Source organism: Poeciliopsis prolifica, unplaced genomic scaffold (genome assembly GCF_027474105.1).
Source record: "Poeciliopsis prolifica strain line A6 unplaced genomic scaffold, Auburn_PproV2 SCAFFOLD133, whole genome shotgun sequence".
Lineage (NCBI taxonomy): Eukaryota > Metazoa > Chordata > Actinopteri > Cyprinodontiformes > Poeciliidae > Poeciliopsis > Poeciliopsis prolifica.
In genome coordinates, this window is record NW_026562508.1 from 264,029 (window position 1) to 292,009 (window position 27,981).

A 27,981-nucleotide genomic window follows, 5' to 3' on the forward strand; every position below is an offset into this window, starting at 1 on the left:
ATATGAAAACTTCTGGTTTCAACTGAAAGGAAACAATGAAAAGATCAAATAAAAGACGTTTAGACGACGATGTGCTTACAGAACACAGATGATAAATAACTGAACAGCAATATAAGTCAGTATAAAGGTAGAGTAAAAACCTGCAAGTCAAACTGTTTTCTGTACAGTCACACACACACATGCACACCTACAACACACACTACACATACAGACAAAGATACCACACTAATTGCAGTAAAAACCAGAGCTGGACAGGTCAGAGCAGCAAACACCTCTATTGTCCCACTCTACTGGAAGAAGAAAGAAGCAGCTTGCAGCTTGTTGACAGTGAGTCAGTGAGGACACAGAGCAAATAAATTCTCATTTCATCAGTCTGATGATGTCTGGAAGTTCTGAAATATCAATAACTTTGGAGAAGTAACTGTTGCTTGCCATCAATCTGAAAAGTTTATAAAACCATACAAACAATTTGAAATCCAGAATTTTTTGCCAAAAAGAATCGAAGAGAAAAACCTTGAAGACAGCTGCTGTTGATGTGGGCTTGTATTGGGTTGGTTTAGATAGTATCTTTCCCTTAATCAATAAAATCAAATATTGAAAACTACTTTTGCCATTTGTTCTGCTTGTCCTTGTAAGACATGAACATTTAAGTCCATTAAGAAAGCAGAAAAAGAAGAATTTCATCAGGGGGAAAAACTATTTCATAGCATTATCCAATCCTAAATGACATAATGCTAATGTTATCAGATATCAATTAGGACAATATGAAAAAAGCAAAGTTGAACTCTACTACCAAAAGCAGACAAAGCTTTTCATGAGCAGAAAACCTCATTAAAATTTTGCAAAATCAGAAGAATCAGAATCAATCTTATTTTGTTACAATAAGACTCACAGTCAAAGTGAAATAACAAGGGCTAGGATTTTTCCACATCCATTTTGATTAATTACATTGATTTTAATGTGTTACAATTTTTGAGGCAATCTGCAAACAGCAGCGATGAATGACTAAGTCGATTCTGTTGGCCTCCTGGGGATTCATTCTGCTTCAGAAAGCAATCTGTTGGGACAACTACTGTTTTGTTCAAGTTGTGGTAAAAGGAGTTAGTCTGTCTGTGAATCGCAGCCTGAAACAAGATCGTCTTTTCTTATTAAAACTTGATGAATTATTTACAGATCCTGCAATTATTTTCATTAAAAAAAATTTTATATCTCCATAGGTGTGCAGAGCCTATTTTATTGATGTATAGTTTTGTGATTCAATTCCAATTAATTAAAAACACAACCTGCAATTAAATCAATTAAAAACTTTAGTCAGAGTCCGACCAGGAGGAATGAGCCAACACCACATCTCAAACTGGTCAAACTGGTCAAACTATTACAGTGAAAGAATCTCTGTTGACACAAGTGATCATTTCATGTAGAAACAACTTCAACTAAAACTTTAACATCATGTTCATTGTCAAAACAAAGACCTTCAGAGTCAATGACATTTGAATGATTGCTCATCTAAAGAAATTGGAATTTAATCAAATTGTTAATTAAAAAAGAAAGACTTTTTTAATATTGACAGAAACTAACTTTTCAAGGGCCAGTAGCTGCACCTACAGGACAAATCCGAGTCTAGAAAAAGCGTTGTCATAACTATAGAAGTTATTCTACTTTAGTAATAAACTATTGAGATAGGCAATTTAAAAACTATTCTGAGAAATCCCTCACTAGCTCGATACACCAATTCTGTAAAATAATCCTAAAATGTCTTCTTTCCTTTTTAAATATATACAGAATATTTATTTACCAAAAGACTCTAAAAAGGCAGTATATGCAATTTAAAGCATTACAGATGTCTCACTGAGTCAGCAATAAGGACTGGGATAAAAATGGAAATCTGTTGGTGTTTTATAGAACTTCCCACCCTTGGCTGGATGTCTTCCTCCAAATTAAACATGGAGGATCTGTCTTTGGATACAGGTGAGCTTTCCTGGACAACAAAATGCTGCTGTTACACAAAGTTTTGCAAGTTACACATTTAAAAATGCTGAGGAGTCTCTTTCCAGATATCTGTGTAAGCTGCTCAAACTTTTAGAGGATGCACATGAACACAGAGTTTACTGCAGTCTCCATCCTGCGTACCTTCCTTGACGGGGATCGCTGGTTTCTTCTGTCTCAGACCCAGGAGGATGAAGAAGAGGACTAGTGGGATGAAAATTTCAAATGCCAGCACCCACTGCAAAGGAGAAAAGACAGGAGATGAGAACTTTACTGAGTATCTGCTGATGAATGGGCCTGGGGCAGGTCTGAGTTCAGCTCATTGCTCATATGAAATAAAACAGGAAGAACAAGACATATTCCTGTGTTTAACTCAAAGTTTGACTTTTTCTTGTCCTCTCTCTTTTCATAGAACAATAGAAAAAAAATCTGCAAGTACCTAAGAAAAAATATATCTCTTAAGTGGAGACAGAGCAGAATGCCAGAGCTGGCTGCAGAGATGCCAACAATAGGAACCAATCCAGAGGCTAACCCCAAACCTAACCCTATCCCTGGCCCGTTAGATGGTGAGATTTAAAATAAACAGGATAACCGACACTATTTCTGGTCATGGGAACTTCAGCTCATGTCAACATGAACTTACACAAACCTGGAACTTTCCAGATATGCTTCAGCTGCACACAGACATTCATTTAATCCTGAACGTCATTTCTCCACTACACTCTCCAAGAACTGGAGAAAAGTGGAGCATGATACCAAAGTCACATGAGGACACTGACCGCTCTGCCTGACCCTGAACAGCCCTCTCTTGTTTCATTGTTCATCCAGAATTACGAGAACCATCATAAAGTCTTTTTGTTTCTGCTTTCAGCACCCGCCAGAGAGCATGCATGCGTGCACACACACACACGCGCACACACACACACACACCCTCGCACACCCACACACACAACCACACAAACGAAAGAGAAAGTCAAACCAACAATTGTCTCTTGTCAAGTAACCACTGACAACCAAACCTGAATGATTCAAATAAAGATACAGCACATAGTGCAAGCTTCAGCAATACACAGACACACGTATACACCAGCTCAGAATATTATGAAAAACTTCAAGTTTTTTTGTTAAAAGAAAATGAAACATACAGTATATCTATCGTATATAGACTCAGTACACAAAGAGTGGAAAATTTCAAGCTTTTATTTCTTGTCATTTAATGATTAGAGTTTACAAATCAATCAAATAATAATAAGTAAAGATATCTTATTCATACAAAGTTGAGTGGAAGGGAAAAGTGTGGTAGGAGAAGTTGCACCAGCAACACGAAGAACTGAAGTATTTGGAAAAGCTTCACAAGGTGTTAGAGCAGAGAGAGACACATGTCCCATTGCTCATGTCTAGAGACTGAAGAACAAGCTGATCTCCTCCATGCCACGCCACACTGATGCAGTAGTTAATGCAAACCAGTGCTAACCGATGTTAATTACCACACTAACTTTGACCGTTGGAGGAGATTTAGTAGTGGACAAGAAGAGGAAATTAGCGATTCAGGGCCTTTATTATTGTCGAAGGAGGATGATATCAGAGATGTGACCAGGGACAGATTGAGGAAGAGTTCAGGTTAGCTGCTGCTGCCTGGGAAGAAGGACTGAAAATATTCATAAAGAAAAAGTTTCACAAAGGCAGGAAGACAGTGTGAGGGGGAAGCTAACACTAAGGTAGTCAGAAAAACTCTGGAGTAATACAAGAATGATGATGATGGTGGCTGTAGAATTAATAATGAACACGTTCTGAGATATTTTAGTAAATTGAAATGAGCAATTATTATTGCTCATACCACACATGAGGTATTGAAATGAGCAATTATTATTGCTCATTTCAATAGAAAACGTAATGAGTAAGGGAAAACAAAACAGTTGGAAAAGAGCTATTGATATAATTTTAAAATATTTTTTTAAAATGAGATCTTTAATAAATACAATCAGGGAGAGTTGTCAAAATTTGAAAATGTTATGATTCAGAAAAATTAGGGTTATGTAGTTAAAGTTTCTTAATATTTACTCCAAATGAATTTATTACACTATAACCCTGTTAAGGTGCCCATGCTGTATGTTAAATTATTCTGTATATGTGCATCTGTTTAATAAACTTATTGTCAGTAAATTGGTTTTCATAGAGTTAAAAATAAATCATACATTTTCTATAGTTTGCTTGTACTTGTGGGGTTTGTAATAAAAAAATAATAATAAAAACAGTGGCTGGTGAAATGTCTGAGTGGCTGGTAAAACATTTTTCTCTACCAGAGAACATTTTTAATTTCCACTCCTGGATATGAGTATGTTTCATTTACAACAGCCAATTGCGTACTGATTTCAAGTGGAACACTGCTGAAGAAGCATTCCATTCTGGATAAAGAATATTTAATATAAATCAATACAGTCCCAGAAATATTGTGACTTTCTTGTTCATGGTAAGAGTATGTGTTGTTCTGGTAGAAGCAGTATTGACTACAGAAAGCTGACACTGTTTGCTAGGAGATGGTTCTGAAAGAACAGGAGCAGATCAGATTTTAAAGTCAAGCAAACTGCTACCAGCATATGGTGTGTTATGGAACGTTCAACATGAGGGATCCTACTCACTGTCACTATAGTGAAGCCATGAATAATTGAAGGCATTACTTAATGACATCCATTGTCCCAGGCCTCCAGGCAATATGATCTCAAACAGTCTGCAAAAGCAGCTGCCTTCATGCTGCTTTCTTATTAAAATTATTGTATTACTGAGATAAAAATCAGTACAGGAATTTCATTGAGGCCAGCAGTTCTATTCAAAGCCCACACGCTCTTGACTTCATTCAGTTAAACCAAGAGGATTATCTGAAACCAACATCTAAAAGAACAGCTTCAAATATTAACATTTATGAAAAAGTAATACTTTTATTACTCACTACAGAAAAGTGAAACTCATACATTTATTACACATAATGGAATATTTCAAGTCTATTTTTCTTTTATCTTTTTTTTATTCAATTATGAGAATTATGGTTTACAGATAATGGAAATCCAAAATTTACCGTAGCAAATAATTAGAATATTACATAAGATCAATAAAACAAGGTTAATTTTTATTGAAAATTTTCATCCAACTGCCTATCTTTACAACTTACTTTCCTCCCGCTTATCCAGGGTAAGGTAGCAGCTTTAAGGAAAGAGACCCAGACTTCCCTCTCCCCAGCCACTTGGGGTATCTTCTCTGGGGGAAATCCAAGGCTTTCCCAGGCCAACCAAGTGACATCATCCCTCCAGTGTGTTCTTGGTCTTCTCCTGGGCCTCCTCCTGGTAGAACATCTCACCAGGGAGGCGTCCAGGTGGCATCCTATCCAGATGCCTGAACCACCTCAACTGGCTCCTCTCGACATGAAGGAGCATCGGCTCTACTCTGAGTCCCTCCCGGATGACCGAACTTTTCACCCTATCTAAGGATTAGGGTGGGTTAGGGTGGCTCTGTTAACTCTCACTCTAGACAGTTCTACATGAACAATGTCCAAATATTTCAAAATTTATGTCAAGACAGTGAGTATGGAGGTTTCCAACGTGTTGCCACTAGTTTTTTTGTTTTGTTTTTTTTTTGCAGCCATGAGTCCTGACAACTTCTTGCCTCTAGTGTCAGCTCCGATTTTGGCAAGTCATTCAAAATTATTGTACCAGGTGAGCAAAGCAATCTGATCCCAAACATTTTAGATAAATTAAAAGCAATCATTGTCCAAAATTTGGCCACTGGTTCACGATCCCAAAACATATGAAAAAAAAAAAAAACTAGTCTCTCTGGAAGAACAGCGAGCACAACTGGGATCATTAAAAACCTTCATCAAATCAAGTTTTCTGGAAGTTAAATATACTCTACGTATAAAATTGAAACGAATTTGCTGATTGTCAGGATTTCTAGATGTCAAGCTCACATTAATTCACACTTCATTCCAATCAAATGACCGCTTCATACCTGGAATATCTTTTTTCCATATCAATTCTAATACCATATGTTCGCTACAGCAAACCAATATAGTCCTGAAACAAATCCAGCTATAAATTTAACAGCATTGAGCAGTTTTTAAGTGGGTGTGTTGTGAGAGGGCCCTGAAAAAGGATGCCACTTAATTTTTAAGATAATCTTAACTCCAAGTAGAAGAAAATGGAGGTCACTGGCACGTCAAACTTCTTGCATCCCTAAATGTCACCAAGCATGTGAATATTTTTTCTTTCCCAGATGGGAAAATGAATAGGGTGACCACCAATCAACAACTTGTCATTATTAAATATTGGAAAATGTGGGCCAAATCCAGAAGAACAACCAGCTACTTTCTTTGCCTTTCACCAAATAATTAGCAAATACTAAATTAAGGGACCAAATCTCAAATAGCATTGATGTATTGATATACTGAAATGCCAAATGCCAGCAAAGGAGTATGGAGTCAGTAGACACTCCTCCATAGCTCACCATGAGACTCGCACCTCAAGATGAAACCAGGATAAGACAGGCCTCGGAGTAAAGGCCCACTTATAGAATCTTATAGAATTGAATGGTCTTTCTTGCGGCATTGTGGTTACCACAATGACCTCGTTGTGGTAACAATGAGAAACAAATTTTGTTACTGCTGATTCTAAATCACTCCAGTACCAAGGGGGCGGTGGTAGGAGAAGCACTGAGCTAATAAAGTTGACTCTGGGCTAGGCCTGTCATGACAACAGATTTTGCTGGGCGATTGTCTCAAAAAATGATTGCATAAACGTTAATATTGTTTGAAGACCTTTTCACACTGATTTAATGGAAATTATGTAATAATACATGCGATTTCCTGCCAAAGATTGAAATACTTTATTTCATTTTTGTTTTTGTTGTTTTATTTATTTTGTGCATCAGTTCCAGTATTAAGTGTTCTTTTGAAAGTAGTTTCTCAGTCTCCATTAACAATAAATGTACTTGAATAAAAACTAAACAACATAAAGCCAAAGGCTGTATTCAACCAAGAGTGCAGATTATGAAGTCTGTATATTGCCCTTCAGTAATCATCACATTTAAATAGAGAAGACATCCGACTGCCTGATGCAATAGTTCAAACTACAGGATTTTTTTACCCCGAACGACAATCTTAGAACGTTATTCGATCTGAGATTGTCACTTGTGTGTTACGGTAGATTGTTGTGGCCGCTCCGATCTAAATCAAAGATTTGCCCAGACTGAGAGCTTAACGCAGCCTGTTGAATGTGACCGGTAGCCAATCAGAAAGCTGCTTTCTGAGGGGAAACACAGAGGGAATCACGAACAGCTGACACGATGCAACCCGAAGTCCAGCAGACATCGGAGATGATATGTGGAAACATGAATGTTTATTCAACATTTCGTGTGAAGAAATAACTTGGGGAGGAGTTGGAGCGAAATTTCTACCAGAAAACCCGGTAACTTTTCAGCTGTTCTTCGTTAACATAACCTAAATAGGTTATAATGATTTTCATTCAGTTAGGACTGACACTAGCCACATGCATTGCAGATAGATTGTCAACCTGAATTGACAGAACATCCACCAAGCTCTCCTGCAACCCATTGCTACAGATACAAGAACAATTTGGGGCATGAATAAAGTCAATTTTTTTAAATTAACACCTATAAAGTAATCAGCAGTGCTGATATGGATTCAGACCTGGTACTGGTTGCTTGAACGAAGTATTGAACTGCTCTAGCATCTGGATATATGTAACGGCAGACGGTCATAACCAATGTTCCCTCTAAGCTGCGCGCCTGTGCAATCGCGCACTGCTCACATATTCTCAGCGCACAAGAAAATCTATGTAGCGCATAAAATAAAGTCCAACGTAAAGTGGACATTGAGCTCAGACATCAGTTTTGACTATAGACCAATAAAAAAATTTTCCGTTGTTGACATAGAATTTTAAGTTAGCACAATACTGCACAGGATAGCTTTGACACATATAAAATATAACATAGAAAGTTAAAGTACACTCTAGGTTCATATAAATTTAGATGAAACTAAAAACAACGGCTCAATCTCTGAAACGCAGATAAATTCTTAAAAGGAGGATCAGACAGAAGAAACAGAAAACATAGGCCTAGACTCCTTGGATCTCTTGAGATAAGGAGCCTGTATGCCAGGCAATTAACAAATTCCTGAGCATGGTTCAAAAGTTCACTAGGATCTTAAAACTTTTTATAAATAAGTTTATCTATATTAGAATTAACTATATTTCTTTAAGCATGTTTTTAAATAGTTACTTATTAGATCCAAACTTATAGTCATTATTTAGCATTACATTGTGTGCAAGCTTGGTTAAAATACAACGACTTTTTTGAAAAACAGCTTGGGGAAGAGATAGCACTGCAGCTGCACTCTATATCAAACTGGACAGCGGCAGGTACGAAAAGAGCCGGGCCATATATCTGCCTTTGGGGCTCTTGAGCAGGAGGTAATAAAATTAACATTAAGACAGCCCACACAAAGGAAAAGAACACACCTCCTAATGCATATATTTAAATGATGAGATTACGCATTCTATAAAATGATTTGGTTTACAGCAGAAGTTCGAATCGCTTGGTGCTGAGTGAGTGGTTCCCAAAAATGCATTTTTGAATCAGGTAATATTCTGTTTTGTCATTGGGTGTTGGCTTTTTGATATATCTGGGTGTAAGTGGTGTTCTGTTATTCTGTATGTATTTGTATTCACCTTTGGATAAAGTTATGGATATCTCAAATCTGACATTGTATGATTGGTCTATTCTCTCTGCACACTTACACAGACACAGGAATTCGGGACAAAGAATTAATTAAAGAGCTAAATCAAGTTCTTCATCTTTTTAATTCTTAACACCGTACTACTTTGCGATCGAACTCAGTGAGTGACAGGAATCCAGCCAATGATACGATACGGTTCACTTTCGCTACGTGTGTACGTGGGTTACGTGCCTAGGTCATATGCGCCGTGCAGGTGAGAATAGTGCGGTAGAGTTAAGAAACGTGAAAGCCATCCACCTTATCATGTCTACGTGGGACATCCACTCACCAAGCCAAAGTAAAAAAAAAAAGAAATGCACTTCTTCTAAGATCAAATGGAATCAAATCAAATGAAAGGAATGGTCTGCATTTGATACTGAAATGTTGAGTTCAGATTTTTGACAATGGATACTATGGATTACCAGTGTACAAATTTGACTATTTGTACACTGGCAAAGAAGTATGAGGCCATTCTCCTCCACCCACAGATTATGGAGACTATTAACAGTCAATATGCTGAATTCAAATAGATTAAGCAAGAAGCAGACTGACCATCAACCTGGGCTAAGTGAACAACCACTGGAGAAGTGAGAAGACGTGAGAAGCGAGAAGGGCAGACGTGAAAAAAACTGTAATTAAATATTTTACAAGAATTTATACTGCATCACAAGCTACAGAAAACATTTCATTGTGCAAAATATGAATGTTTTAATATGAACAAACATTTATGCCTGAAAGGTGTAATGTCTCATTTCTCACCCTGGCTGAAGCAGGACTCTTACTTATAGCATGCATCTCATGAACAGCAATGTTTTCTTTTCTTTTTTTATTTTAATTGAGCAAATCACTTAAATTAAAAGCAAACAAATGAAAATTGCTGATGTAATTTGATTTTTTAATAAGCCATGCAACTTTCTATGATTCCAGATTTATGATACTTGTGCGTGGCCACGCCGTGTACACTGATGATGCTCACCGTTGTCCTCAGTGTGCCCAGGAAGCTTGTGTGTATGCCCAGACACATGAACAATTAGAGGGAACATTGGTCATAATGTTATGGAAACTGATGTAATAGTAGTGTTGAACAAGTTATGATTACCGTCCTCAATGTCTGCTGGATAGTATCTTTTAACAAACCAGAGACAAATATTTGTTTTAGTGAGGCTATGTTGGATGAAAGACAGTTTTTGATGTTTGTGAGAAGGAGAATGAAGAAAAGCTGCCAGAATGTGATGCCTTATCTTAAGCAAACTCATCCAATCATCCATGACATCTGCCCATATAAAAACATTCAGAGACAATGTCACTGATATCTATTAGCCTGGAAAGGCTCCATTTTGTAACCCTTTCCTTTTACTAGAAAGGATTATGAGACAGACTGTAGTGAAGAAAACACGGAACTATCATGAACTGCTCCAGGTGTGGCCATCCTAAAAAATTACTCAAAGTGCGCTTTCATAGCACCATTGATTCTATTTAAATTAAAAAGTACTTTATCTATCCCAAAGAGAAAAAAATAAGATTATATTTTCACTATAAAAATATGAACATGAACCCCATTGTACAAGTTGATCGGCAAAGAACATTAGCATCCACCATAGTAGACTGCAAAAGTTAAAGTTGCCATGCCAACAAAGCTACCCACACTTTAGCTGTTCACACTGGTGAAAAATAAATTTTCTAAATATTCATTGTTTTGTAGACTTCTGCCCAGGTCCCTCTTGAAAATGAGATCCAGATCTCAATGGGGTTTATCTGGTTAAAAAAAGAAAATAAAAAAATGTAAAAAATATATATTTTTTAAATGTTACATTTTTAGAATAGTTGAAGCCGGACTAAGTCTTAGTCTTATCAAGAATACTGATAAGATCATCTGTATCTTTCTCTGTAATTATCTGGTTTATTTTCTTACCAAGTTCAGACAGTCAGGTTATCTCCTCTCTGAGAGACAAACCTGGTCAAAAATTTTATTCGGTGTACCCTGGCACTAACTTAGCTCAGTGCCAGGGTGGGGCAGAAGGCACTTCAGCTAATTTGTACATTCAGCCCTTCGCCTTATGATTAGGACAGTTCTTCCTGCTGCTGCTAGCAAGAGCTAAAGTTAGTTCTGCTTGTTTGACTCACATTGTGCGGGAACGAGCAGAGCATAGTTCTGTTGCTTTTTCCACTCACGGAAACCCGTTTCATACACTGTAAAAAAGGAACCTCAGGGGTTATCACATTAACAAAATAATATCATGTACTGTTAACTAAATAATTCCATGTTTGAGCCAAAAATATGATACAATCATGTTGCATAAACAAGATATTCCACAACTTCAACGTTTATAAAATTGAATCATGTTGAGCTAACATGATTCATTATAGTTGTTTAATAATTGTTGGTGATTTCAACATTCATGTGGAAAAACCCCAAGACAGAGGAGCAAAAAAGCTCTCTGATATTTTAGAAAATTTTGGTTTAACACAACATGTCAAACAAGCAACACACACTCAATGACACACACTGGACCTGGTTATCAGTAAGGGTGTGAATATTTCCAATGTCTCTGTAACTGATGTCGCCCTGTCGGATCACTTTGCTGTTATCTTTGAAGGTTCTTTATTCTTTGACCCACTTGGACAAACAGCTACTGTCACAAAACGTTCTTTCACAGAAACATTTAATCAAATCTACTCTTCCTCCTCACCCTTAAGCTGTAATGATGTAGATAAGTTGGTAGATGATTTTCAGTCTAAAGTTTCATATATCATTGATTCCATTGCCCCAATTAAAGTAAAGGTTGTGTCTGGTACGAAAAAATCTCCATGGAGAAAAGCACAATCAGTTCGTCTGCAAGACAACTCTGTCGCAGAGCAGAACGAAAATGGCGTAAAACTCAACTTCACGTTCATAATGACATCTACAAAGAAAGACTACGTAACTATCACTTAACACTAAAACATGGAAGGGAGGCTTTCTTTGCAGATGTTATTAACAAAAACATGAACAATGCTCGAACTTTATTTGCAACAGTTGACAGGCTCACAAACCCTCCTGTGACGTTACCACCTGAACTCCAATCTAATGCTGCCTGTAACAAGTTTTCCAGCTACTTTTCAGAGAAAATTCAAAAAATCAGAGGATTAATCTGCACATCAACTCTAAAGCTAGAACCATTGCTGTACCAAAACAAAACAAATACAGAAAAAATGACCCATTTTCAACTACTTAATTATAAAACCCTAGAAGATATTATAAGTCAATTAAGTTCAAGCTCCTGCTGTCTGGATGTCCTTCCCACACATTTCTTTAAGAAAGTCCTGCTTGTTATTGCTACTGATCTGATCCAAATCGTAAACTCATCGCTTACATCAGGTGTTTTCCCCCAGGCCTTAAAAACAGCAGTCATCAAACCACTGCTAAAAAAGAACAACCTGGACAAATCACTACTGCAGAATTACAGGCCAATCTCAAACCTCCCATTCATCAGCAAAGTTATTGAAAAAACTGTGTAAACAATTAAATAGTTTCCTCATGATGACCAACTGCTTTGACACTTTCCAGTCTGGTTTTCGTGCTCACCACAGCACGGAGACTGGCCTCGTAAAGTATTCAACGATATCATATAAATACGGACTGTGGCAGAACCACGGTGCTGGTTCTGTTGGATCTCAGTGCAGCTTTTGACACTGTCGACCATGACATATTACTGAATCGACTTGAAAGTTGGGTTGGACTCTCCGGTTCGGTGCTCGACTGGTTTGAATCTTACATAAAGAACAGGGATTTCTTTATTTCAATTGAAAACTTCTTATCAAAGAGGTCAAAGGTTACATGTAGGGTACCCCAAGGTTCAATCTTAGGACCCCTCTTATTTAATATTTATATTCTCCCACTAGCTCAGGTCATAACAGGAAATAATATTAGCTACCACAACTATGCGGATGACACACAGCTCTACATTACAATGTCACCAGGTGACCTTTGACCCCATCCAATCACTGAATAAATGTTTAGAACAGATAAATGTGTGGATGTGCCAAAACTTTCTCCAACTGAACAAAAATAAAACTGAAGTCATATTTTTGGACCTAAAGAGGAACGATCTAGAGTCAATGCACAGCTTCAGTTATTACAACTAAAACCTAGCAATCAGGCCCGAAACCTGGGAGTAGTGATGGACTCGGACTTGAACCTCCAGAACCACATAAAGACGATTACAAAGTCGGCCTTCTATCACTGAAGAACATCTCCAGGATTAGAGGACTAATGTCTCAGCCAGATATAGAGAAACTCATCCATACGTTTATCTTCAGTCACATTGATTATTGTAACAGCGTCTTCACAGGTCTGTCCAACAAATCAATCAAACAGCTGCAGCTGATCCAGAACGCTGCTGCTCGCGTTCTCACTAGAACCAGGAAGATAGAGACATAACAGCAGTTTTAAAGTCCCTCCACTGGCTCCCTGTAGCTCAAAGAATAGATTTTAAAATACTGTTGTTAGTTTATAAATCACTGAACGGTTTAGCACCACAATACATCAAAGAGCTGCTGTTGTTGTATCAACCTTCCAGACTCTCAGGTTCTGGTTCTGGTCTGCTCTGCATCCCCAGAACCAGAACCAAGAGAGGAGAAACAGCTTTCAGCATCTATGCACCAAAACTTTGGAACAAACTTCCAGAAAACTGTAAAACAGCAGAAACCCTGACTTCTTTTAGATCGCAATTAAAAACACATCTGTTTAGAATTGTTTTTGAAATGTAATATGTAACAATGTATTGTCTATTATATGTTGCATGACTTTGTGTTCTTGTGTTTATGATGTAAAGCACTTTGAAATGCCTTGCTGAAATGTGCTATACAAATAAAATTTGATTGCTTGATTGATGTACCTTTCACACAATAATGTTGAGTTTGAAACGAAAACGTGATAAAATCTTGTTGGATAAGCAAGATATTCCACGACTTCACATTTATAAAATAGAATCTTGTTGAGCTAACATGATTCATTATAGTCAGACTGATATTGTGCTGACGACAACGAGTGAGATCACAGGATATCACGCGAGAACACGTGAGACAATCGGTTTTTTCTCTCAACTGGACTAAAATGTATTCAAGGTGAGCTAACGTGATTGAATGATGTTATTTCAACTTGAATACATCTAATTAACATATATACCCACCGCGGGTGGTTCTTATCCTCTGAGCTCAGGTCCTCTACTAGAAGCCTGGGAGCTTGAGGGTCCTGTGCATTATCTTGGCACAACGCGCAGGATATATATATATATATATATATATATATATATATATATATTATATATATATATATATATATATATATAATATATATATATATTAGTCAAAGTGAATTTAATTTAAAAAATCACAGTGACGTCAGTTCCAAAGCGCTATTGTGTCAGACTCATCTCTCACCGAAGAGGATCCAGCGACAACAAGAGATTTCAGAAAATTACGCGAGATAACTGGCTTGCACCTTGTTGGGTTTTTTCAAGGGCAGAGAGGAGATTCCTGGCGTGCATCTACTTAATTTGAAGAAGGTAAGAGTCAATCTATTTTCATCTAAATCCATATAAAAATATGTAACTTAAAATCATCAGACTTTAGTAAAATAATATTTTGCTATGTTTACTCACGTGTCTGTAATTCCTAAACCCAAGTCAGTGACTAACATGTGTTAACATCAGATGAAGTGATGATTAGCTGTCAATTATCTAGCATTTCTCTACCATTTGTACCATTTTCTAATTGTTCCATACTTGTGTCACATTATTTCATGTTCTGTAGATTAAGTCGGTTAGGTTAAGGCAGATAGCTATATGTGATATCATTGGTAAGTTTACATTTATCGCCGCATCATGTTAGGTACATTCTGTGCGAAAAAAGTCTGCAGAGCCATATGTAGTGTAAGGGTCACAAAGCTGCTGCCAGAGACACAAATGGACCCCAGAAATGTCAGTTTTGCTCCTCCTGAGCTCCCTGGAGGTTTAGTGGATTTTTAACACACGGATCTAACATCAGTCTATTTCTAACTACATTAATTCTATTTCAGTAATGTTACTATGGAGGTAAATGTAGATACACACACTTCGGTACATTTCTATCATCATCGAGATTCTAAATTAATTATGGTAATAAAAAGTCTTACATTTCAGTCGGTGAAACCTGCAGAAAGCATTGCTTTCTGAGCTTTGTTAAATGTTCCTAAAATACCTGTTAGTTATGGATTTCTAGTATATTTTGTCAGGCTAAAACTCTCAATGGATTATCCATTATTACAGACTTGAGCTTTCTATTTTCTTTCTTTAAAATACATATTCCTCTGCTGTAAAGATGTTGGGGGGTTTTTTATGGACTCTTCTTTTTTGTCCCAAATAATCGTAGCTCAGAAACAATATTGAAGTTCATTGGTTTAATTTTGAAATGTTGATGTTTTTTGTGTTGATTGTATGTGCTCATTTTGACCTATGTTACTATTACTTTCTACCATGTTCAATTCACCACTGTTGTGCACATACGTGCTTGCATGTGTCCAGTGGTTATATTCATGAGGAATTCAAGGGACTTGTACTAAAAGACACAACTCAGTTCAGTATGAATTGCATATTTTAATGGCTGAAAATATATCTGATCTCTTTCAGAACATCACCTGATCACCTGTCTGTAATCCACCTGCTTAAGTTCTGGTCAAGGGGGTCATCGGCTAGCATGTTTTAGATTTCAGTGGCTAATAGTAAGTTTTGCCACATCTAAAGTGACTGAATATAGTGTTAGAGAGCTTATAAAGCTAGGGTTCAGCTAAACATTTATTTGGCCAGTCTGTTTTATTTGTCTTTATTTGCGTGGGGATGTGGAAATGTAAGGAGTGTAGTCGCTCTGTGTCTCGTAGATATGACCTGTTAAAACATTTTACACTTAAACACCGGCATATGTGACGTTACTGTCCATGTACTTGTAAGACATGGAATGCTTTGCATATTCAATTAAGTAGAAGGATATAGACTATGCTGACCATTCTGTACTTTTCACATATTTCTTTGGTGATATATTCATTTCTTTATTTAAACATCTAACAGCTTCAGGTAGATGTTTAAATAAAATGTTAACTCCATTTTAGTCATGGCATGATGAAGGGATACTAGCAATTTTAAATATCTTTCAAACAGACTGCAAGTCACTGATCACTTTTGTTGTGACTTCCTTTGAATGCAGCTATGTTTTGAAGTGTGTGAACCTATACTGCTGGAGTTTTGAGATTGTTCTCATTGTTTTTTGATCTGCATATTTAGGAAGACACTGCTGAGGTCAGACGAGAGTGCATCCTCAAAGGTCTGTGTGTACCTAAATGAAGATCCAGAGAAGCTGGTGAGGGAGTACATGGTATGTTAAATTCTCTTTGTGTTTACAATAGAGGTCCTAAGAGTTGTTAAAATACTTTCAACAACTAAGGTCCATGAGTGACTCAATCAATGTCAGTCTAATTTATTTATTTAATTTCATGTGAATTATCTCCCCCCCCCCAATACCCTTCCCTAACTCCCTTAGGACGTTGATGAATGTGCAGAAATGGCCAAAGCCGAGACTGTCCTCGGAATCGCTGTCATTCGAGCAGAGGGTGCAGAGGCTGCCGATGCACATCTGGATGTTGGGATTGTCCTGGAGGAGGTGGAAGTTATGAACAGCTTGGGCAGTGTATCTTCTGCAATAGTGATGCTGCTGGGACTAATCTACGCACTAAACTTGAGGGTAGCTCAAGTTTAGTGCGTAGCACTCAACTTGCTCAGTTACTCAAGCATACCTTTGAAGTAATACAGAAAATAATAATGAAATTGGATGGAAAGAACTTATCAAAGAAAGCACAAGTTCTCAATATGAAACTCGCCGCTAAGTTGAGTAAAGTTTCATATGGAAAATCAGTGTTTAAAGTCTGCAGTAGAAAAGATTTATATTGTTACAGTTCTCTAAGTTGAGCAAATATACTAGCATGTTTTATGTTGTAAAGAATTGGCTGGGAAATGAAACTGTAACCTTTTTGTAGTTGTTTTTTTATTTCAATGTCCAACTCAGCTGTGTTTTGTGCTGTGTAAAAAGACGATGTATAACAATTCTGAAAATAGAATTGTGTTGTACCTTTTCTAATTGTTGAGTGTTCTTCCTACACTTTCACCTAGTGCTATCTTAAAATGCTTGATTAACACTTGAAAAAATGTCTTTGAATTAACATCATGAAATAATGGAAAGGATTTCCACATGATTATCTAGATGTCTTTTAGCATGAAGCATATTTGTTGAGCTAACTTACTTTTAGTGAGTTGGACCTACTGAATCAGGTAGTGTGAAGGTACCACTGTAAAATAAGGTGGTTTCAACTAGATTTATATTCATCTTAATGAAGTAACATCAATGATTTGGTCCTAAACATTGCAGATTAGTTGGGCGGGCTGTATTGCATTACACTGGGTCACACTATAGTAACTGAGTTAAAGGAACCTTTAAAACATATGTTGAGCCAACACATTTCATTTGAATAACCATAATGAATGGAGTAGAGCCAACTCATTTGATTTACAATCATCCATTGCATTACCATAATTCTGGTTAAGCCAACACATTTGGTTTAAATTAGAACCATAATAAATTATGTTGTGCCAACTCATTTAATTTATATAAGAAAAACCACAATATATTACGTTGAGCCAACATGTTTGATTTAGAATCACCCATAGAATCACCATAGTAACAAGTGGAGCCAACACATTTGCTTTACATTGGAATAATCTTAATAAATTAAGTTGACCTAACACATTTGCTTTAAATAAGAGTATCACAAGTACATGGTGCTGAAATAAAGCAAAGTAATCAGGTGGAAACCCTTTCCATAATTTTTTTATGTTCATCCAATGACTTAATTTTTTCAGTGTAGCATCACTGACTTTTAGCATTGTTTAAAATACAAAATACAGCCACGGTGCATCCAAACACTCAGCCTGTGTTTTGATGTACTCAGCACTTAAAGCTGGCATTCAAAACGCAATCTGGAAGAAAATTGTTTCTGATGTTTGTAAACATGCTCTGATGCTTTAAAATTAACATCTATATTTTCTGCTTCTTGCTCAGCCCAGTAAACTCACATGAACTCATCTGTTCCCAAAGCGCAAGATCAGTACTGGATGGATTAACCGTGGTCATCGCTACACCTGGCAAAGAAGTTTGCCCTTCCACCGCCTCTGACCTCCCATTTGGCACCGGATCAGTCGTTCTATGGTCAGAGACCATTTTAACAATTTCAAACTGAAGTTAAATGTAACTAAATATTCTCTGATTTCACATTTTTATTCCCTTTTCTGCACATTTAAAATATTTTTTAATTTCTTAACAATTTCAGAGACCGTAGAGCAGTGGTTCTATGGCAGACCATAGAACCGTTGTTAGCAAGCCAAACGTCTTGAGAAGTGGAGCGGGATGACTGTTCTGTTCCATGCCCAATAAGAGTTTTAAAAAAAACATGTTAGCTTGGATATTTTATTCATCACTTCTCGGTCGCGGCTCTCCTTTTTCTTTTGTTCCTGCGCTCTGCTGTGATTCATTCTATTGTCCATCGTCGTGAGAAATGACTCCCTGATTCTCCGCCCCAATGTGTAAGAAGCGTCCAACTTGGACCAATGATAATCAAGCATTCATGATGGACATTTACCAGAACAGATTAGATATTTTTTCAACAACGACGCCAAAATACTAAATAAATAAAAATAAATAAAGTTAAGGTATTCTGACCTTATTCATTCACAAAAATACAAAGCATCTTTCGGGAGCCCCAAAGTGCCGGGGCCCCGGACTGCAGCCCTGGTAAGCCGTTGCTAAAAACTAGGTAGTTGTGCACTACTTTACCGGCTGTCTAGCCGCTCCAGACGTCTTTTGTTTTGCATTGAGTCATTTCACCAAACTCTGTTAAGTGCTTGTTTTTTAAATTTTGATGCATTTTGACGTGTTTCACCCCTGAGGTATTTTTCCGTTGCACCACGCAAACTTCCCCATTCACTTTCAGAGCATTATAGTTTCACACCTAATGGCTTAGGATTTGTTGCAATGTACAGATAAGCTGTACAAACAGGCTCCGAATTGAGATACAGATGATCGGTTTTGGTGATTGGCAACAAGAGACAGTGATCAACGATCACCGATCATACACTTTTCTAAAGAAGTCGACCAGCTATGATTTGTGGCTGATCGATTCGCACACCTCTACTTAAAATGTACTTACGCAAATGTAAGTATGTTTGAAATATACTAAAGTACTTTTTTTTTTCAATAGGGCAGCAGAGACGTTGAGTTATCATGGCTGACTGATTCAAATTTAATCTTATGTAACCTACATCTGTCTGGGAAAGTATGAAGTAGGGGAAAGATGAAATTAAAATTGAAATGGAATCCATCCAACAGAGGCTAAACTCTGCTTTGGTTAGCAGCAATATCTTTCACAGAAGCAGAACTTTTACTGAAACCTCTCATCGAGACGATTTCCTTGAGTATAAAATGTGTCTGTTATTTCAAATATCTAATTTAATGTATTTCATAAAACGCTTTTATGGAGCATGAGAATCTCTACAGGATCTACCTCTGCTTTCTGAACACCCTGGTGTATGAGAATACTCTCATACTGAGCCAACTTAGCTGAGTGCTGACTAGCTTGTTCTGCTTCTGTCATCAATTCTGTGGACAGATTTAATGAGGCCAGACTCAGGCATCTTCATCTGGACAGAAATGACTCATCTGCTACTATAATTAAAACAGAAGCTTATCAGAGTATCTCCCATCCCTTTCTTGAGTCTGATATCAGCAGGTAGACTTGCTAAAAATACTCTCCATTCCTCTTTAAACAAAAAGAAAGGAAAAAAAAAACTAAAAGCAGCCCTAACAACGTCCATGCACAGGGACAGCGGAAGCATAATCTCTTAAGGTGCTTTTCCACTGGTAATTTACGCACCAACTGGTTAATGTGTGGTTCGGTTCTACCCCGAGTAATGAACTTTTCTATCATACGGTCCGTTCCTCACTATTGAGCAGCAGCAGCTGTGTTCAACTCTCTGCTGAGTTTTGCAGTATTGAAAAACCTCGAGGTTCTGGTTCTGATGACTAAAATAATCCCAGATATTTTACTTTGTCTTGTAGAAATTCATTGCTGGCCCAAACATCATGATGAATGCCCATATCAGCCGATTATTTTGTTATGCATGTAAATATAATTACAACCTTTTGGATTTAGACAATGCAGTCAAAAGATCTAAATCAATAGCCATGCATAAATTTTATTATTTTTTTAAACCAAATGAAAAATAAACTTCACATCATAAGTTAATATTATGTAGCTCCAGTGTTTAACAAAGTTGACTCAAAACAGCAGCTCCATTAGAAAGCTGATCAGAGCTGCACTGTTTCTCTCTTCTTTATTAGCTACTGTCTGTATGTCAGAGAAACCAGGTGCTAACAGCGCTGCTAATTCAGTCTTTCTGCTGCAAACAGTTACTGCATGTGTTCCTGCTCTTGGCTCGTCTCATAATTAAACTCCTCTATACAGCTCTCTGATAGTATGTCTGTTCTCCACATCTAACGTTAAATTCTAAATGCTAAAGGTTGTTTTGGAGTTGGCAGTTTGTAAATCGCCAGCTAATCCATAGATGAGGTCAGCTGTCAAACGATTTTGGTGCAGTACCTCGGTCGGTCCTGGTAGTACTACCCCTGAAGTAAATACTAAAATCTGAGAACAGATGGGCTGAGCCGAGCCAGATCTTCTGATGGAAAACTAATCTGGTCGAGGTGAACCGAACCGGTTAGAGGAAAAGCACCGTTAGAAACGGCACAAACATCCCAGGAATAAACTGGCTGACAGAGAAGAGCATTTCTGACATCCAGCAAAAGATTAAAAGCTTCAGAATGTGCAGACTCACATGCACCACTTAGCTTAACTAACAAAAATAACAGGTGAATGTTATTTGAATGTTATTTTTGTCAGTTTTTTTAGTGATTGCCCTCAAAACAGTTTGTTTTACACGACAAATATCACTGAAGAGCACTAAATAAATACGCATAAAAGATATTTATATTGAAGTGTTTGACTTGTTTCAGGGAAGAAGTGTCCGATTATGATGAGATGCTTGTTAACTACCTGAATAATTCCTCATAAAATAAATGTGGAATTTATTTTATGAATTCCACATTTATGTGGAATACTTTCAGAAATTTGGCTCAAATTTCTGAAAGTATTTGAGACAAACAGGAAGTCATGTTCCATGCATCATAAACACTTCACAACAATTACCAGTAGATTGCAGATGGTGTTGTTCACACTGATAATTTGCAAAGAAACATCCTAAACCAATAAAAACCCAAAACAGACTAAACAACAAAGTTCTTCCAATTTAATTCAGAAAGCAGCAGCAACTTTATAAAAATAAGAAATAGATTCATGGTTTGGAAAAGGTGTGGATTCAAACAGAAAGCATGGTGTCTGCTGTGCACCAATAGGCTCCACAATAAACCAGCTTAAATTCAGATGTGAAGTGACTGAATTTGTATCTAGAAAATTCTGTGTTTAGTCGCTTTTAAAATACACAAGATCTTTCAGTAGGTTGTTTAAAATGTGAGTTTACATGTCAGGTCAATGAAATAAAGTCATAACTTTAGCATTTTCATGTAGGCTATCTATGTTATGTTATTTACTTCCTCTTTTGTATAGAGGAATTACTTGTAAACACATGTGCGCTGACCTTGACTTCAGAAAGAGCTGGGCCAGTGTATGAACACTCACTGGTTCATAGCTACCATGGTTATTTAACATTAGCTAGCATGTCATTCGTCAGTGTACTAAATTTATCACAAAATAAGTTATGTTACTGCATTGACATTAGTGAATGAGAAGCCCTCATTATTATGAAGCATTAAATGCAGGTGAGTCAATAAATGATGAGAGAAAATGGCCCAAACATCAGATATTACTTGCTACTTGTTCACAGTAAGATCATCAACTCTCAATGAGATATATTTCCTTATATCAGGGGTCAGCAACCCAAAATGTTGAAAGAGCCATGCTGGACCAAAAAACAATAAAACAAATCTGTCTGGAACCACAAAAAAATTAAAAGCTTTGTATAAAGCTTATAATGAAGGCAACACATGCTTTCAGTGTTTATTTTAGCATATTATCAAAATGACGAAGTGTATAGATAATAAGCATTCATGATTAAATGTTTATTTTCCTGCTGTGTGTCCTGGAAGGAATGCTCCATGTGACTGTTGTACAATGGTGATTCTGTTACAATATTAATGTTTATGTTTCGTTGCATTGATAAAATTAAAGAAATGCAATAAGGAAATCAGATTTTTGATCTCAGGCTGCACTGTTGGTAGCACTGTTGCCTTTCAGCAAGAAGGTCCTGGGTTCGATTCCCAGCCTGGGGTCTTTTTGCACGGAGTTTGCATGTTCTCCCTGCCCATGCATGAGTTCTTTCCCACAGCCCAAACTGTCAGGCTAATTGGTCTCTCCAAATTCTCCCGAGGTGTGAGTGTGTGTGCATTTTCATCAGCTTATCCGGGGTCGGGTCGCGAGGGTAGCAACTTCATAAGGGAGGACCAGACTTCCCTCTCCCCAGCCACTTCTTCCAGCTCTTCCGCGAGAACCCAAAGGCGTTCCAAGGCCAGCCGAGAGACATAGTCCCTCCTGCATGTCCTGGGTCTTCCCCGGGGCCTCCTCCCGGTGGGACGTGCCCGGAACATCTCACCAGGGAGGCGTCCAGGAGGCATCCTGACCAGATGCCGGAGCATCTGGTCAGGGTGCTCAACTGGCTCCTTTCGACGTGAAGGAGCAGCGGCTCTACTCTGAGTCCCTCCCAGATGACAGAGCTTCTCACCCTATTTCTAAGGGAGAGCCCAGCCACCCTATGGAGAAAACCCATTTCGGCCGCTTGTATCTGCGATCTCGTTCTTTCGATCATGACTATAGATGAGGGTAGGAACGTAGATTGACCGGTTAATCAAGAGCTTTGCTTTTTGACTCAGTTCTCTTCACCACGACAGACCGGTACAGCACCCGCTTCATGACAAACGCTGTGCCAATCCCTCAGTCAATCTCCCGCTCCCTTCTTCCCTCATTCTTGACCAAGATCCCGAGATACTTGAACTCCTCTACTTGAGGCAGGACACCCTCCCCGACCTGGAGAAGGCACTCTACCCTTTTTCAGCTCAAGACCATGGCCTCAGATTTGGAGGAACTGATCCTCATCCCAGCCGCTTCACACTCGACTGCGAACCACTCCAGCAAGAGCTGCAGATCACATCCTGATGAAGCCAAGAGGACCACATCATCCGCAAAAAAGCAAAGATGCAATCCTAAGGCAACCAAAACAGATCCCCTCAACACCTCGGCTGTGCCTAGAAATTCTGTCCATGAAAGTAATGAACAGAATTGGTGACAAAGGGCAGATCTGGCAGAGTCTAACTCTCATCGGAAACGAGCCCGACTTATTGCCAGCAATGCAGACCAGACTCCGACACCAGTCATACAGGGACCTGACAGACCGTATCAAAGGGCCCGGTACCCCATAATCCCAGAGAACCCCCCACAGGGCTCCTCGAGGGACACGGTCGAACGCCTTCTCCAAGTCCACAAAACACATTTGGAGCGGTTGGGCAAACTCCCATGCACCCTCCAGGACCCTGCTGAGGGTGTAAAGCTGGTCCAGTGTTCCACGACCAGGACGAAAACCACACAGCTCTTCTTGAATCCAAGGTTCGACTATCCGACGGACCCTCCTCTCCTGGAAAAGACCTTGCCAGGGACGCTTAAGAGTGTGACCCCCCTATAATTAGAGCACACTCTCCGGTCCCCCTTTTTAAACAGGGATACCACCATCAAAATCTGCCAATTCAGACTGGGGTGGTCTGGATTGGCAGACCACCCCAGTTTTTATAAATTGATTTAAAAACTCTTAGGTGTTTAATGTGATTTCTGTTTACAGACATCACGAAACAGCTTCTCCACATCAGGCAATATGAAGGAACTTCAATCTTGATGAGGCAACTAATGGACCAGACCCTCCCTGATGATGTCTTTCCACATTACCGTATTTTTCAGACTATGAGTCGCTATTTTTTTTCCCAGGCTTTAAACCACGACTTATATATTTTTATATACGACTTATATATATATATATATATATATATATATATATATATAAATTCCCTTCTCACCCACCGCGGGTGGTTCTTATCCTCTGAGCTCGGGTCCTCTACCAGAGGCCTGGGAGTTTGAGGGTCCTGCACAGTATCTTGGCTGTGCCAAGGACTGCACATTTCTGGACTGAGATGTCTGATGTTGTTCCTGGGATCTGTTGTAGCCACTGCTCCAGTTTAGTGGGTTACTGCCCGGAGGGCCCCGATGACCACAGGCACCACTGTGGTCTTCACCTTCCAGGCCCTCTCCAGTTCTTCCCTGAGGCCCTGGTATTTCTCCAGTTTCTCGTGCTCCTTTTTCCTGATGTTGCAATCACTTGGTATTGCTACATCTACCACAACGGCTTTCCTCTGTTGTTTATCCACTACGACAATGTCTGGTTGGTTCGCCATTACCATTTTGTCTGTCTGGATCTGGAAGTCCCACAGGATCTTAGCTCTGGCGTTCTCCACCACCTTTGGGGGTGTTTCCCACTTTGATCTCGGGGTTTCCAGTCCATATTCTGCACAGATGTTTCTGTACACTATGCCTGCCACTTGGTTATGTCGTTTCATGTATGCTTTCCCTGCCAGTATCTTGCACCCTGCTGTGATGTGCTGGACTGTCTCAGGGGCCTCCTTGCACAACCTACACCTTGGGTCTTGTCTGGTGTGGCTAGGTCTGGGCCTCTATTGCTCTGGTGTTTAGGGCCTGTTCCTGGGCGGCCAGGATGAGGGCCTCTGTGCTGTCCTTGAGTCCAGCTTTTTCCAGCCATTGGTAGAATTTACTGATATCAGCCACTTGGGTTATTTGCTGGTGGTACATCCCATGTAGGGGCTTGTCCTCCCATGATGGTATCTCTGGCACCTCAACCTCTGTTCCCTTTTGTCTGAGACATTCACTGAGCACATTGTCTGTTGAGGCTTTGTCCCTGATGTATTTATGGATCTTAGTTGTTTCGTCTAGGACAGTGGTTCTCACACTCACTAGTCCTCTGCCTCCGTCCTTGTGGCTCGTGTACAGTCTCACGGTGCTGAATTTGGGATGGAACCCTCCATGCATGGTTAGTAGCTTTCTAGTCTTAATATCTGTGGCTTTTATTTCCTCCTTTGGCCAGCTAATTATTCCAGCAGGGTGTCTAATTACTGGCAGGGCAACCTGCCAGTAAGCTGACTGGATAGCTCAATACATAAGGCATCAGTATATCACCGAGAGGGCGGGGTTCGAATCCAGTCTGCCTACCTCATACCATGAGAGATACTAAGTTGCGTAACATGCGGGCTCAGACGTGGATTAGGGGAGGGAGGGGGGAATTTAAGGGTTATGTGTCACTTTCAGGGCTTTTTTTTTCTTATTTGACTATTATTTTATTTTACCCAAATCTCTGTGTATTTTCCGTTAACTCAGCATCATGTATTGTTATTAACATCCCAGGAAAAGACAAAGAATGGAACAGGTTAGTACTCATATCTCTTCCATAAAAATTACAAGGTGGAATGTGAGAGGACTTAGGAAACAAACTAAACTGAAACAGGTCAATTATACAGGTTATAAACAGGATTAAACAACTTAAATCGAAGATAATTTTCCTTTAAGAAACATATTTAACAAATTGTGAAATAAAGTTTGTAAAAAATAGATGGCCGGGCCAGGTGATACATGCGTCATATGATATTATGCAAGAGGCGTAATTATTTTGATCCATAAAAGCATGCCATTCCAAATTGTAAGAACAATAAAAGACTCAGCTGGTAGGTATGTAATTGTCCAGGATAACATTCTCTCAATTACTTTAAATTTAGTGAGATTATATGGTCAAAATGAAAATAAGCCAAAATTTTTTGAAGATCTGTTTCTTACGATAGCTACCCTTAAAGGATTTTATGTAATTGGAGGAGATTTTAACTGCACCTTAAATCCTAATATAGACCGATCGGTTGGCTTGGATGCTTATAAAAATCAAACTAGAAAATTAATATGTCAATATATATTGGATATTAACTTGGTGGAAGTGTGGAAAGAACAAAACCCTGATAAAATAGAATTCTCTTGTCACTCTAGTGTACATAAATCCCGGTCACATATAGATTATTTCCTTGTTTCAACAGAGCTTTTATCAATGATCAAACAATGTCAGTATGACAGTGTAGTGATCAGTGATCATGCACCTGTCTCACTGAATATTTACATAGAAAACTTGGTGCATAATTCACTCTGTTGGCGGTTTCAAGTAAAATGGCTACAAGATCAAAATTCTATCAGATTAATAGGGGAGAAAATACGGATCAGACTTGCGCCTCAGTGAGATGGGAAGGATTCAAAGCATACATTCGAGGTGAAATACTTAGCTATACAAGCACAAAAAACAAAACAAAAGAAACGGCTGGAAATATTGGGTAAACAAATAAAACCTCTGGAATTGGACTTATATTCAGTTCTCAAACATAACAATTAATTCTGCTTTGTTTGGTCATCATTGGTATTTAATAAATTATCTTATGAGGCAGCAGCAAAAAGTTTAATGTGGTTAAAACAATCCTATTATGACCAAGGAGAGAAAGCTGGAAAATTATTGGCGTGGAGAATTAAGAAAATGCAGAGTGAAAGAGCAATTAATAGTATAAAGACCCCCTCTGACAGGGTAACAGTGGATCTAGCTGAAATGAACGATATCTTTAGGCAATTCTATGTAAAACTATATAAATCGGAGTACTACCACGCTTCGCACAAACAAGATATATTCTTAGATCAACTTCAGTTCCAGACTCTTAGAGAAGAGACAAAAAAGGAATTGGATACAAATTTAACGATTGAAGAAATCTCACAGGCCATGCAAAGTATCAATAGTGGTAAAGCTCCTGGGCCTTATAAATTTTACAAAACTTTCAAAGAAAAACTTATAATTCCACTCTTCAATATGTATGAAGAAGCATTTAAAAGGGAAGTTCTCCTACCTGAGACACGCAATGATTACACTGATGTTAAAGCCTGGTAAACCCCCTGAGGAGTGCTCCTCATTTAGATCGATCAGTCTGATGGGGGTGGACACTAAAATACTTTGCAAAGCCCTAGCAAACAGACTTGACCCCTTTATCTCATATTTAGTTCATAACAATCAAAATGGCTTTATACCAAAACGTCAAGGGTTTCACAACATAAGAAGAGTCCTAAATATAATTCATGAGAAATCTGACGCTAAAGATACTGCTTTATTATCACTTGATGCTCGTCAGGCCTTTGATAGGATTGAATGATCAATTTAACTTTCTCCCGAGGTATGGATTTGGCTGCAATTTCCTCAACTGGGTTAAACTCTTGTATACAATTCTCGAAGCCAGTGTTTGGACAAATAATTTAGCCTCTAAACCTTTCATATTAGAACGTTCCACTCGTAAGGATTGCCCGTTATCTCCAATGTTATTTGTCTTAGCTATAGATCCCTTGGCAATGATGATAAGAATGCAAACGGATATATTTGGCATTCAGCTGGGAGACCAAGAGCATAGATTGGCATTGTATGCTGATGATCTGATAATTTTTTTGACAAATTTATCCGTTAGCATCCCAAATTTAATGCAACAAATAAAGATATTTGATCAGTTCTCTGGCTACAAAATAAATGATTCAAAGTCCTCTATTCTATTTTTGAACAAGGATGAAAGACTGAACCCGGTTTACAGACGCCTTTTATCAATGCAAGGAGGAATTTGTGTATTTTTGTTAAAATCACCTCAGACATTAAAACAATTGTATCAACAAACTATGATCCTCACTGAATAATTGGATGATAATGCCCATATCGATGATTGGCCGAATAAATATAATCAAAATGAATATATTACCAAGATTTCTGTATCTTCTTCAGACAATTTCTTTGCCTCTTCCTATTGTACCTGCCATATGAGAGAGGGGGGTTACAACTCCCTAATCTTACATTGTATTATTGGTCTGCCCAGTTACACTCAGCCATGTTCTACTTTTCAACCGAAACACCCCCAGCTTG

At 38.3% G+C, this 27,981-nt stretch overlaps 1 protein-coding gene across 4 annotated transcripts in view; it reads right to left on the minus strand.

Annotated features, from left to right (window-relative positions):
- Nucleotides 1–27,981, minus strand: part of abca2 (ATP-binding cassette, sub-family A (ABC1), member 2) — a 125,891-nt gene that overhangs the window by 92,238 nt on the left and 5,672 nt on the right. For all 4 annotated transcript variants that reach the window (XM_055024905.1, XM_055024906.1, XM_055024907.1 and 1 more), the window contains one exon: nt 2,131–2,224. In XM_055024905.1, coding sequence (XP_054880880.1) covers nt 2,131–2,224 — 94 coding nt within the window. The remainder of the gene's footprint in view (nt 1–2,130; nt 2,225–27,981) is intronic.